At 38.7% G+C, this 13,276-nt stretch overlaps 1 protein-coding gene across 5 annotated transcripts in view; it reads left to right on the top strand.

Moving 5' to 3' along the window:
• The window catches only part of LOC125240010 (zinc finger protein 260-like), a 38,147-nt gene that overhangs the window by 18,092 nt on the left and 6,779 nt on the right, over nt 1-13,276 (top strand). The window contains exons 5-6 of one of the 5 annotated variants that reach the window (XM_048147821.1): nt 3,690-3,740; nt 9,496-10,757. In XM_048147821.1, the coding sequence (XP_048003778.1) occupies nt 3,690-3,740; nt 9,496-10,682 (1,238 nt within the window). In that variant the 3' untranslated portion in view covers nt 10,683-10,757. Of the gene's footprint in view, nt 1-1,637; nt 2,932-3,689; nt 3,741-9,495; nt 10,758-10,896; nt 12,216-12,574; nt 12,668-13,276 lie in introns of those variants that run through there. The other 4 variants (XM_048147819.1, XM_048147820.1, XM_048147824.1 and 1 more) reach the window with 4 other exon arrangements.

Genomic DNA, 13,276 nt, shown 5'->3' with positions numbered 1-13,276 from the left:
GACAGGGCAGCCAACCTCCGGTCACCCCGCTGATCCAATGAGCAGCGGCCAGAGCCTCGATCTGCCGGACCAATAGGAATGAAGACTGAAGCGCCGCGGTTTCCCCCGTCGCGACACTATAAAAGCACGGTGCGCGGCACCAGCGTCCCTTTTTTTACTAATATCGAAAACTCTCTCTGTCGCGTGTCCTAGACAAAGATCTGTAACTAAATCCATTAAAGGAAATGGTAATATTTTTATACCTGTTTTATTTAAAGAAACTTGAGTACCGGCTCAAACAAAGACTAACATCTTGGTCTTTGATGTAAGGTGCTTGTTTTGCCATACTCTTGTATGTCTTGCTTCCCGAACATGGTCGCCGCTTTACCGATACGAATGTCGACCTCCGCATCGAGCGAGAGGTTGCTCGTTACGGTCGACCCTAGGTAGCAAAATCTGTCAACTACTTCTAACAGCGTGCCATCGAGTGAAATAGTTTTGTGATTTTGCTGAGAAACAAGTTACTATTAGTCATGTTACTGTGTAACATGTGGAAACCGAAAAAAAAATAGGTACATATAAAGAGTCAGAAATAGTCTCACCTCAGCATATTGCTGGCGACTTCCAGCGCTGGTCTTCCGGTGAGACCAGGACAAAATGGAACTTGGATTGTAGAAAATTTATGTTAATATATAAACGTTTCTTGTATCTTTATACCTATAACCTATACGAATAATCAGTATAAGCGTCTTTATAGCAACTATAGCAAGCGACAAAGTGCTTTTGCTGAGAAACAAGTTACTCTTAGTCATGTCACTGTGTAACATTGGAAACCGAATAATTTTAACAGCGTATTCTTCATCATAGTAGAAGAGTAAAATGTCATATAAACTTTTCCTGATTTCGCCTACTTTCAGAGTTATAAGCATTTAAAAAATATATACTTAAGTTACTTATTATTTCTCAGAACAAAACGCTGTTTTGATGGCAATAATGACGCTATCGGACATAATCTAACTATGCTCATTGATAGATATCAAAATGTAAAGCTGAGCAATTACCGTTAAGTTTGTACATTTGGATCACGTCCCCGATTTTGATAAAAATTGGTAGGCTGATAGAGTCCATGATGCTGAGAAAAGTGAGCAAGATCCACTAGGTTTCCCAAAATGTCCTATGTAGTTTGTATGAAACCTTCCTTTTTGGTTATCAAATTTCTATACATTTTCGGTAACAAAAAGGAAAATTTCTTACAATCAACTTAGAACATTTTGGGAAACCTAGTGGATCTTGCTCAGCATCATGGACTCTATCAGCCTGCCAATTTTTATCCAAATCGGAGACGTGATCTAAATGTACAAACTTAACGGGAATTGCTGAACTAGTGACTCGTTGCAAAAGAGATTTTGTTGCAAATTTTTTAAGTGCCATTTTTACGAATAACATTTACTTTTTATGTAAAAATACACCCAAAAAAACAAAAAAAAAATACACAAAAAACGTTTTTTTGGCGAAATTTGCTGTGACGTTATAACATTTTATCTTTATTTTGCCCTCAGAAATGCGTAGTTAAAGTAAAATCTTTCGGTATCCTCGTGTTACACAGTGTATATCCCCGCGTCGTAACTTCACGTATATCGAATTCCCTTTCTTTTCAGACGTCGCACTTCATACACCGGCCGTAAAGAAGGAACCGCTCGTTACGTCAAGAAACAAACAGCCCATTATCAAATCCACGTCGACACCTGTAACCAAAGCCAAACCTCAGAAATTTCAGACTTTAACGGCAAAAGGAAAATCAGTTGTTGGTAAAACTAAGCAAAACATAGAGATCATGCTACGTCATTCCAACGCGACTCCAACACTTGGTCATCGCGGCATCGGCTATGCTTGCTTCTTTTGCTCTGCACAATTCTCCGATCCGCCCGAACTTAAGAGACACACTCTAGAATCCCACCATGATAACAAGCGAGACCGTACTTTACCACCGGTACGATTCAGTACATTAGCAGTAAAAATAGACATCACTCATTTAAGATGCACCATGTGTTTTATAAAATACGACCAACTTACTAATTTACTTCAACACTTGCGGGTAGACCATGATCAACCCGTTAACACTGACACTGAAAAATACCTGTTACCTTTTAGATTCAACAGTAATCGGTTAACATGTGGAGTTTGCGACACAGAATACACGGTTTTCAGAAAGCTACTGGAACACATGAATAAGCATTATAGAAATTACATTTGCGATATTTGTGATGCTGGTTTTGTTACTAGATTAAGCCTTCGCACTCACAAAAGAACTCACGAGACCGGCGATTATCCGTGCGAACAATGCCCCCAAGTCTACAATACTATAGTTCATTTGAAATATCACATTCGCCACACTCACTTAGGTCAAGAAAAGAGGCACAAATGTGCCTATTGCGGTGAAAGGTTCACATGTTTCATAAAGAAAAGTAAGCACCTAGTGGAAGCGCACGGAGTGACTCCAACGTTAGCCAAATGCAAGGCTTGTGACAAAACCTTCAGAACGAAGAAAGCGTTAAGTGAACATTACAAGGTACACCATTTAATGATTAAGAAACATAAATGTTCAGTTTGTGACATGGCTTTTTCGAGAGGTGACGCGTTATCACATCATATGGTGAAACATACCGGGGATCGTAATTTCAAATGCGAGATTTGCCAAAAAGCGTACGGACACGAGTCTACGTTGAGACAGCATCTGAAGATACATAGAAAAGACTGCAAGTACAAGTGCGAACACTGCGCTAAGGCCTTCGTCCAAAAATGCAGCTTAAAATCACATTTACACTCCCAACACGGAGTCGAAATGGGAAAATGAGGCAGTAAATGGTCATCTTTGTCAAAAAAATGTGCCTATGCTGAAAACATATATTATGTTGTATGTTGTTAAATTAGTACACAAGTTACTGTCATGTATGATTGAGTTTTTATTATCAGCCTTTACTATACTATATATTTAGTAGAAATTCTGCTAAAACCACCTGGGTGAATCTACGTAAAAGTAACGTGAGTCACGACTTCATTGCGTGTTTATTTGAACTACAGCTACAAATGAAAGGATCTATGCATATATCGGGAAAGTAACACTTATTTAGAGATATATTATCACTTGAACTTGTATCGTGAATAAATGAAACATGTCATAAAATCGTGACTCACGTTACTCTTGCCGCGGATTGACCTACCTGGTAAATTGTATTTACCTCAGCGTATGAAATGATGAATCCTCGTGAACATGAGCTAAATACGGTTAGCAGTTTAAGCCATTGACTGATTTATTTATTTGCTGCAATGTTGAACTTTCTTGAACTTACATGATATGCGTTAGTTGATATTTTATTCGATTTCATAATTATTTCCTACTAGCTTTTGCCCGCGGTTTCGCTCGCATTAGAAAGAGACAAAAAGTAGCCTATTTCACTCTCCATCCCTTCAACTATCTCCACTTAAAAAATCACGACAATTCGTCCCTCCTATTTGCCGTGAAAGGCGGACAAACAAACAGACACACACACTTTCCCATTTACAATATTAGTATGGATTTTGAAATCGAGTGTTACTAACTTGATGAGGACATTTTTGATGTCCGTTTCTAAAAAAAACATAACAATATACAACATGACTTTTATACAGTCCATGCAGCCGACCTCTATGACCCTTACCTTTCTTTGCAGACGTTACGCATCATTCGCCAGTCCCTAAGATAAAACACCTCGTCTCACCAGGTAAAGCCTTACTCCCTAATATTCTCGTGTCTACCGTGTCCCTCAAGACTTTAACACCGAGAAATGAGAAATCAAAAGAGAAGCCTAAAAAATCTATTAAACGACCTGAAACTGAAGTTAACAAAACCAAGAAAAATCTAGAGATCGTCTTACGCAATTCTAACGCGACGCCGATACGTGGCTACCGCGGCATTGGATACATATGTTATTTCTGCCCGTCAGAATTTCCTGAGCCAGCAGACCTCAAGAGCCATACTCTTGCATCCCACGGGGATTTAAAGCACGACCCTCGATATTATCGACGAACCAACTACACTGACTTTTCAGTGAAAATTGACATCACTGGTTTAAAATGTACAGTGTGTATGAAAAGTTTCGCACAACTTACCGAATTAACAGATCACTTGCGAGCCGATCATGATCAACCGATTCACACTGACGTAAAAAATAACTTGGTTCCGTTTCGATTCGACAGTTGTCCAATAAAATGCGTGCTGTGCGTTGCCGAATTCTCCGCTTTTAGAATGGCAATAGAACATATGAACAAGCATTTTAGGAATCACATCTGTGATGTTTGTGATGCAGGATTTGTTAATAAAGGTAGCATGCAAGCGCATAAGAAAGAACACGCACCGGGCGATTACCAGTGCGACCAGTGCCACCAAGTTTATGATTCCTCTCGAAAATTAAAATATCACATTGCCTGCGTCCACCAGGGGAAAGATAAGAGATTCAAATGTGGTTACTGTGATGAGAGATTCACGCGGTTTGCCAAGAAGTATGATCATGTAGTACAAGTGCATGGAATTGGTCCTAAAGAAGTGAAGTGCAAGGCGTGTGATAAAACGTTTGCAAACTACGAGCGCCTAAGAGAACATTATAGGACGTACCATTTACAGCTTAAAAGAATAAGGACATCAAAGAAAAATTTAAAGGAATGAATCTAATTTTTATTTTACCCCTGTGTGAGGGATAGTTTTACTTTAATAACGTTAATACATACATACATACATACATACAATCACGCCTGTATCCCATGAAGGGGTAGGCACGAGCACATGAAACTACTCGTTTCAGTGCCACTCTTGGCAAATAAGGGATTGAAAGAAAACGAAACTGTGACATTGCAGTGACAGGTTGGCAGCCTCTCGCCTACGCCACAATTTAACCCATATCCCACAGTCACCTTCTACGACACCCACGGGAAGAAAGGGGGTGGTGAAATTCTTAACCCGTCACCACACGGGCAACGTTAACGTTAATACTTCAAAATAACTAAAATAAACGGATTTCCGGTTCGAGCACCATCTTAGCGGTCTCGTGTCGTGATTGTCGTGAATAATTTATTTTTCTTTTGCTCATTAATGTTGCTTAAAGTGTAATATCGATAGCTTATTATGCAGTAAACTAATGTTGTAGTGAGAAGCTGATGAAGAATTAATCTCGAAACGCATTTAGCGTCTATTTTGTCGCCAACGCGGCCAACGGCCGGTAGTCCACGTGCTCTTGTAAAATCTAGCTATCAATTTGCAAGTGCTAACTCACCGTACACCGTACCGTACCGTTTACCGTACTAAAATCACTAATTAATATTAGCTCATATCACCTTGGCACTGGCGAAATAGTCCGAATCATTATTGGGACTGAACCCATTTATTCTAAAAAATAAAAACTTAAATCAACAGTCCGGCTCAACTGGCATAGAGCCTTTTGAGGGTAGATTTTGTATTAATACCTTTATTTAAATACCTAAACATACAGACTATAGTTGTATGTGTGTTAATTTGTGAGTGTGCACGGGAAAACGTTCCACTTTGTCGATTGCTATAAAGCCTTGTCAGTTTATTCATATAAAGATACAAGCAAATCTCGCCTTAATGGTAACCGACAAAGTGGGACGTTTTACTAAACACACCCACATTTCATAGCTGTTTAGGATCATTCTTAGTCTAGTCCTTGTAACATTTTTGTCTTGTTGTTTTTAAAAAACTTGTTTCTACAAAATAAAGTTTTTTTTTTAATTATTGTGTTTTACTTTAACAGCTTATGAGCAGACCAAGCCATATTCGTAATTCACCAAATTCTCATCATATCGGCTTATCACATAATGTTGATAACACGAACTTCTGATGATAAGTGTAATTACCTAATGGCAAATTATGATGAAATGATAATTTTCCGAATCACTATTATGGTGACATGCTCTTATTTAAGAGTCATAAGGAAACCCCGTTACCAATATTGGAATTGATGTTAAAAAACATTTATTTCTTGATTTACATTTTAAATCAACAAATTTACGCAATTTGAAAATAATTGACCACTTGAGGCAACTCGATAATTTTGACAACTCGTCGTATTGAGTTAAGTTGTCTATAACAAAATAATAGGTACTTTTAGACAGGCTACGTCCTGAACTAAAACACTGAAACTTCGGTCTCGGACGCAAACTAAATGTGAACCTGACTTGAAAGTTATTTCGACTACCAAGACGCGCCTCCGACCCCTGGCTTAGGTGTTCTTGACGCGCAAGTTTATGGCAATCTTCAGGTAAAGACCTGAAGAGAGTCAGTCGCAAGAGTATTAAAATTAAATCCCACCTTGTAAGGTTTACTTTTCATTATATGGAGCAAGAAGACTCGTCTTAAATGCAGAATGCTTCCCAACCTAAGTAGCTTAAGAGCGCTATGACAAAAAAAGGCGATATATTGTAAAATGTACAATATTTATCGGCAAAATTGTACACTTTACTCATACTAAAAGACAGTAAAAGTACTTGTTTCAGTTAGAAAATCTAATTAACTGTCGGTTCATTAAAAAACATATGGAAGAAAAAGCTTTTTCAATTAGTAATGATTTTTTTTCTGATGCTCGTTTAGGAAAAACCGCGCGAAGCACAGATTTCGGAGCTCTTATTATGTACAATTTGATAAGCTCACTCTCATAAATGCGGTAAATTTAAATTCCTAATATCTTGTACTTTAGGCCCATTAAACAATATTTATCATTTAATCCTTTGAAATTGAGAAATTGAAGGTAAAACGAACTCAATTTTGTCTTGAAAATACATCGAAACAAGTGATCATTTCTCCGAAAATCTACATGTTATCGAAGTTATTTTAGTATATAAATAATCTGCATAATGTGCTTAAATTGCTGTTATCCATTTGTCGTTATAATATTTTATCATGATTTTTTGCCAATTTTTTGAAAACTAGCCTTCCTGTCGCTATTTTACCGGCGACGGACGCCTGCGATTTCAGTGCCGCGCCGGAGCTCGAGGAGGTGAGACGTATGTCGCTTCGCTCTCCGAGTTTTCATCGCAAACGTCGAGAATATTTATCGTTGTGTGCGTCGGACGCCTTGTTTATACACGGGCTATCCTAGCATTGTGTGTGTGTAAACAGCGACCAACGAATTTGATCCTAGATCCATAAATATTTGCTTTTGTAATATTTTGTTATGTTTGAATGTTAAAGTATTACAACGTTATGATGATAAATATGCGAAAATTACAATACGGTCAAGATGATAAGACACATCAAGATGGTACTCGGGATCTGATGATGGAGCCAGAAGGTGGTCACCAGTACCAGTGAACCATGTAAGTAAACGACTTCGTGTTTAGGATCGTTGGGTTCGTCTCAACAAGACCTTTGACAAGAGGTGGTACTCAGGGTCTGATGATGGAGCCAGATGGTGGTCACCAGTACCAATGAACCATGGAACTAAACCACTTCGTATGTAGGCTCATTGAAATCGTCTCAACAAGACCGTCGACAAGAGGTGGTACTCGGGGTCTGATGATGGACCCAGATGGTGGTTACCAGTACCAATGAACCATATGACTAAACCACATCGTCTTTAGGCTCATTGGGATCGTCTCAATAAGACCTTTGACAAGAGGTGGTACTCAGGGTCTGATGATGGAGCCAGATGGTGGTCACCAGTACCAATGAACCATATGACTAAACCACTTCGTATTTAGGCTCAATGGGATCGTCTCAATAAGACCTTTGACAAGAGGTGGTGCTCGGGATCTGATGATGGAGCCAGAAGGTGGTCACCAGTACCAGTGAACCATGTAAGTAAACGACTTCGTGTTTAGGCTCGTTGGGTTCGTCTCAACAAGACCTTTGACAAGAGGTGGTACTCAGGATCTGATGATGGAGACAGATGGTTGTCACCAGTACCAATGAACCATATGACTAAACCACTTTGTGTTTAGCCTTATTGGGTTCATCTCAATAAGACCTTTAACAAGAGGTGGTACTCAGGGTCTGATGATGGGACCAGATGGTGGTCACCAGTACCAATGAACCATGGAACTAAACCACTTCGTATGTAGGCTCATTGAAATCGTCTCAACAAGACCGTCGACAAGAGGTGGTACTCAGGGTCTGATGATGGACCCAGATGGTGGTTACCAGTACCAATGAACCATATGACTAAACCACATCGTCTTTAGGCTCATTGGGATCGTCTCAATAAGACCTTTGACAAGAGGTGGTACTCAGGGTCTGATGATGGAGCCAGATGGTGGTCAATGAGCCCAAATACGAAGTGGTTTAGTCATATGGTTCATTGGTACTGGTGACCACCATCTGGCTCCATCATCAGACCCTGAGTACCACCTCTTGTCAAAGGTCTTGTTGAGACGAACCCAATGAGCCCAAATACGAAGTGGTTTAGTCATATGGTTCATTGGTACTGGTGACCACCATCTGGCTCCATCATCAGACCCTGAGTACCACCTCTTGTCAAAGTTCTTGTTGAGATGAACCCAACGAGCCTAAACACGAAGTGGTTTAGTTACATGGTTCATTGGTACAGGTGACCACCATCTGGCTCCATCATCAGACCCTGAGTACCACCTTGAATTAATTAGAATTATACAGAGTGGGGCCTGTAACAAAGGCGAAGAATTGAACTCTAGGCTATTCTCCTTCTACTGATCAACATTTGTTCGGTGACTTTTAAAAATAACTTGTATTTAGATTTTTATCACCCTTGAAAGTTTTTTCTAAGAGGTAATGTATTGCGCATTCTGTTAAGTCTAAAGTGTGACAGACAACGTCAATGACAACAATAATGGCGTACATTGAAGCTGATATTTATTTTGTATGAAAAAATAAACATATAAAGACTTCATAATTTTTAAAAGTCACTGAACAAATGTTGATCAGTATAAGGAGAATAGCCTACAGTTCAATTCTTCGCCTTTGTTACAGGCCCCACTCTGTATTTGACTTATTTTATCATCATATTAATATATACTTTACTCTAATACTTATCATATAACAAAAGCAAACATTTGGGATGGGATCTACTTAAATATGATCACAGTTTATAATTATTACTTTAAATTTTTAAATAAATTTTAACGTAATTAATATTATTTTGCGCTATATTCTCGTCTTTTCGTACAAAATAATGTTTATTAGAAATCAAAAGTTTATATCGAGATAGTAGATTGTGGTTGTTATCAAAATTCCATAGGAAGGATCAAGATTGTTTTGTCCATTATTGTAGTGCGAGCGAGTGATAAGACGTGCTAGAAAGGGTCGGCATATTGGGCTCGCGCGGCGGGTAAAATACCTAATTTCGCCCGACGCCGAAATGTTATAACGCTCTTAACTAAATAGTAATTAATTGTTTTAATATTACTGTAATGTAGTTAATAGAAATGGCACGTATTTATTTATTATTGTCGTTGGGATAATAGAAACGCAATAATTCCTGATTTTCTTTATAGGTGAAGAGACGCAATTTGGCCTCAAATTAAAGCGCTCTTCGAAAAAAGAAGACTCCGAAAACAAGAGATCTCGCACAAATCAAGAATCGACGACAGCTCAAAACGAGGACAATAAAGTAAAGACGAAAGGCCCAACAGAATTAGAAATGCATCGGAATAATATAAGAATTATTTTAGAAAGTTCAAATGCTACTCCGATCCGGGCTCATGGCGGCATTGGCTACCAGTGCTCTTTCTGCCCCGAGCAGTACCCAAACCCCGCTGATCTCAAAACACATACCATCCAGGGTCACGACAGCAAGACTAAACGCGCCTTCATGAGGGGAAAGGCGATGGCCGAATACTTCGTGAAACTTGACATTACGGCTCTGCGCTGTGAACTCTGTAACAGCAACGTCGATTCGCTAGACTTATTTACAAGCCATTTAATCGACAAGCACGGCAAAAAAATGTACACAGATATCGATAGCCACATCTTACCATTCAAGTTCGACGAGGAAACGCTACGATGCGTCTTCTGCCCCAACGACTTTAACACCTTCAAGGTTCTCCAGGAGCACATGAATGTCCATTTCAGAAATTATATTTGTGAAATCTGCGATAGTGGTTTCGTTGCGCGCAACATGAGAAGGAACCATCAGAAAACCCATGAAACCGGATCTTTCATTTGCAGTTTTTGTCCTAAAGTTTATGACACGGCACTTAAGCAAAGGGGACACGAAAAACAAGTCCACCGGCTCCCAAAGCTAAATTTGTGCGCTTATTGTAATGAAAGATTTAGAGATTTTAGGCAAAAAGTAAAACATTTGAAGGAAGTGCATGGTATACAAAGGGAATCTCCGAAATGCAAAGCTTGTGAAAGAACGTTCGAGACCATGGCGGCCCTTCGACTTCACATCAAAAGGGATCACCTAATTCAAAGACCTCACAAATGTTCTGAATGCGATATGTCATTTTACGCAAAAGCTCAGTTGAAGAATCATTTTGTGATCCATTCTGGTACGAGGGAGTTCTCATGCGCCGTGTGCTTTAAGTCTTTTGGCCGGAAGAAGACTTTGGCGGATCATATGAGGATCCATACCGATGATCGCCGGTACAAGTGCAAACATTGCGAAATGGCTTTCGTGCAAAAGAGCAGTTTGAGGGGGCATATGCGTTCTAACCACTCTGAATTAAACTTAAATTAATTAATTAGCAAATATATATGGCAATTAATTGAATAAGTACGTATTTCTTGGAAATATATTCTGCAATTTGTTAAGTTTCATGTCTTTCATTTATCATCTTTGAACATATCCTTCTAAACCACTAAATGACTCTCGTATTTGTAATAAATTCCTGAACCTCTTATTTTTTTGAAACATAGTAAATGTTCAGTGAAACTTTGTATATTTTTTCCAGACGGAAGAAAGACTTGCCAGGACAAAAAAGTCGTCAATAATCTGACCACAGAACCAAATACGAAGATAAAAACAGAGGCTGAAGATATTGAACAGATCGAGTCGAAGAATGTGTTGTCTAATTCAACACAAGGAAAAGAGAAGAATGAAATTAAAAATCAATCAGTTTCACGTGGACAGGGACATTATATGAAAAAAGAAATGAGACAACATAAGGAGAATTTATCCACAATACTGCGATGTTCAGACGCAACGCTAATTCGTAACCATAGCAATCTTGGGTACACGTGCTACTTTTGCAACACGTCCTATCGTGAAGCTTCGAGTCTCAAAAAACATACAAAAGATAACCACTCCTATAAAGATCAACCATTCATAAAAGGCAACAACTCCAATTTCTTCGTAAAGTTAGATATAACAGATCTGCACTGTAAGCTTTGTGGTCAGTCTATCGATCAACTTGAACAGTTGTCAGAACACCTTATTAAAGTACACAATGAACCATTCCATAAACTCACTAAAAGTGTAATAATTCCTTTTAAGTTTGAAAAGGAAGAACTCAAATGCGCCGTTTGCAGCCAAGAATTCAATAATTTTCATTCCTTACTCGATCATATGCGTAAACACTATAGGAATTTTATTTGTGACGTCTGTGACGAAGGTTATTTAAGCTACCACAGTTTGAAAACTCATCGACTCGGGCATAACGTAGGCGAATATACATGTAAGGAATGTAACAAACTCTTTAGTAGCACTCTTAAACTAAAGAATCACACGCGAGTAGTTCATCTCGGGATTAAAAGAAACAAATGTGGCTACTGTGGGGAAAAATTCGCGGAGCTGAATTGGAAATTGGACCATTTAGAAAAAGTCCATGGGGTTAAAAAGCCAGAGTACGAATGCACAGTTTGTAATAAGAAATTTTCGTGTGCGAAGACTTTGAATAGCCACAAGCGAGGGTTTCATCTGTTGGAGAAAAATCAGACTTGCCCGGACTGTGGCATGAAGTTCTTCCGAAAACATACTTTGAAGCACCACATGACAACCCACACGGGGCTGAGAGCCTTTGAATGCGTGGTGTGTTCGAAAGCTTTCAGCCGGCGCTCCTCTTTAAGAGAGCACATGAGGATTCACGATAACGACCGTCGTTTCAAATGCGAACACTGCAACATGGCGTTCGTACAAAAATGCAGTTGGAAAGCGCATATGCGCTCGAAACATGGGGAAGACATCACATGATAATAGAAAAATTCTGTAAGCTAAAATAAAGACATAAATAATGTTTAAATACCTAAAAATTGTTTCAACGAAAACTTTTTCAGATAAAATATATATGATTATGATTTTACTAGCATCGTTTTATTTTACAAACAAGTGACTTAAGAGTTTTGAATGATTCACGGTTATTTTCATTAGACTTATATTGACCGGGATATAGACCGCGATTACTTTTTTGGTTTTTGTCTAGCTCCCGATAGTTCGACGCGACGAAGTGATACTTAATGATAAATACATTTTAATTCAAGAAATATCATTTTAAATGGTAAACAAACTTAATTTAACTCTCAAGGCTCTCTTTGGAATGCAAATCAGCTATTACATAAGTAAATCCTTTGATTATTGTATTGATGTTGGGCACACGTTTGAGCGCTAGAATAAAACAAAACTTGTCTTTACAGATAATTCCGAGGAAGGGAGCGTGATAATAAAACTCGAGACCGACTCTGACCTGGAAGCAGAATCACTGGAAGATGACTGCTTACGCAAAATTGTTATACTACTATAAGCAGAACAAATCAGTTGACGCCTTAGTTGATTGTCAATGACGTCACTGCCTATACCTGGCTGCATAGCTATAGCGCCGTGCGCGCAGCTGGCACCCGGGCTGTCCGGCATTGACTTCGTGGCGCTTGCAGCGAGCGGACGTCTCCTGAATCTCTGTGGTCGAAGGGTCGCGTGAGCCATACTTTTGTGTTCAGTGCAGTGCAGTGAATAAATAAGCAATCGTGTTAAAGTTAAGGATAGTAGATTTTAAGCTTGTTCTGATAAATCATTGTTTGCGTTTAGCTTATGCTTGCTTAGATAATTAAATTGCTTTAAACTTAAATAAAACGGTTTCTAGATTAAATCATTTTTTATTTAGTGCAATCCTGTTGTTTATCCTTATATCAGAAACGGGATAAAGAACTAGTTTGCTCACACAAGTGGATTTCGTGATTGAGTTTTGAATTAAGAAAACCGTTACGTGTTGCGTTGCATTTTAAATACCAACGATTGCTTATTGATCGCTAGCATATACATTAGCTACTTAGCTGTTGATTCTTTTGTGTGTATTTTACTTGTGAGTAAATTGCATAATGGTGTATAGTAGGAGTAGATCA

The sequence above is a fragment of the Leguminivora glycinivorella genome, chromosome 26, assembly GCF_023078275.1.
Source record: "Leguminivora glycinivorella isolate SPB_JAAS2020 chromosome 26, LegGlyc_1.1, whole genome shotgun sequence".
NCBI lineage: Eukaryota > Metazoa > Arthropoda > Insecta > Lepidoptera > Tortricidae > Leguminivora > Leguminivora glycinivorella.
The sequence above is the reverse complement of the archived record's forward strand: the minus strand, read 5'-3'. Positions and strand labels throughout refer to the sequence as shown.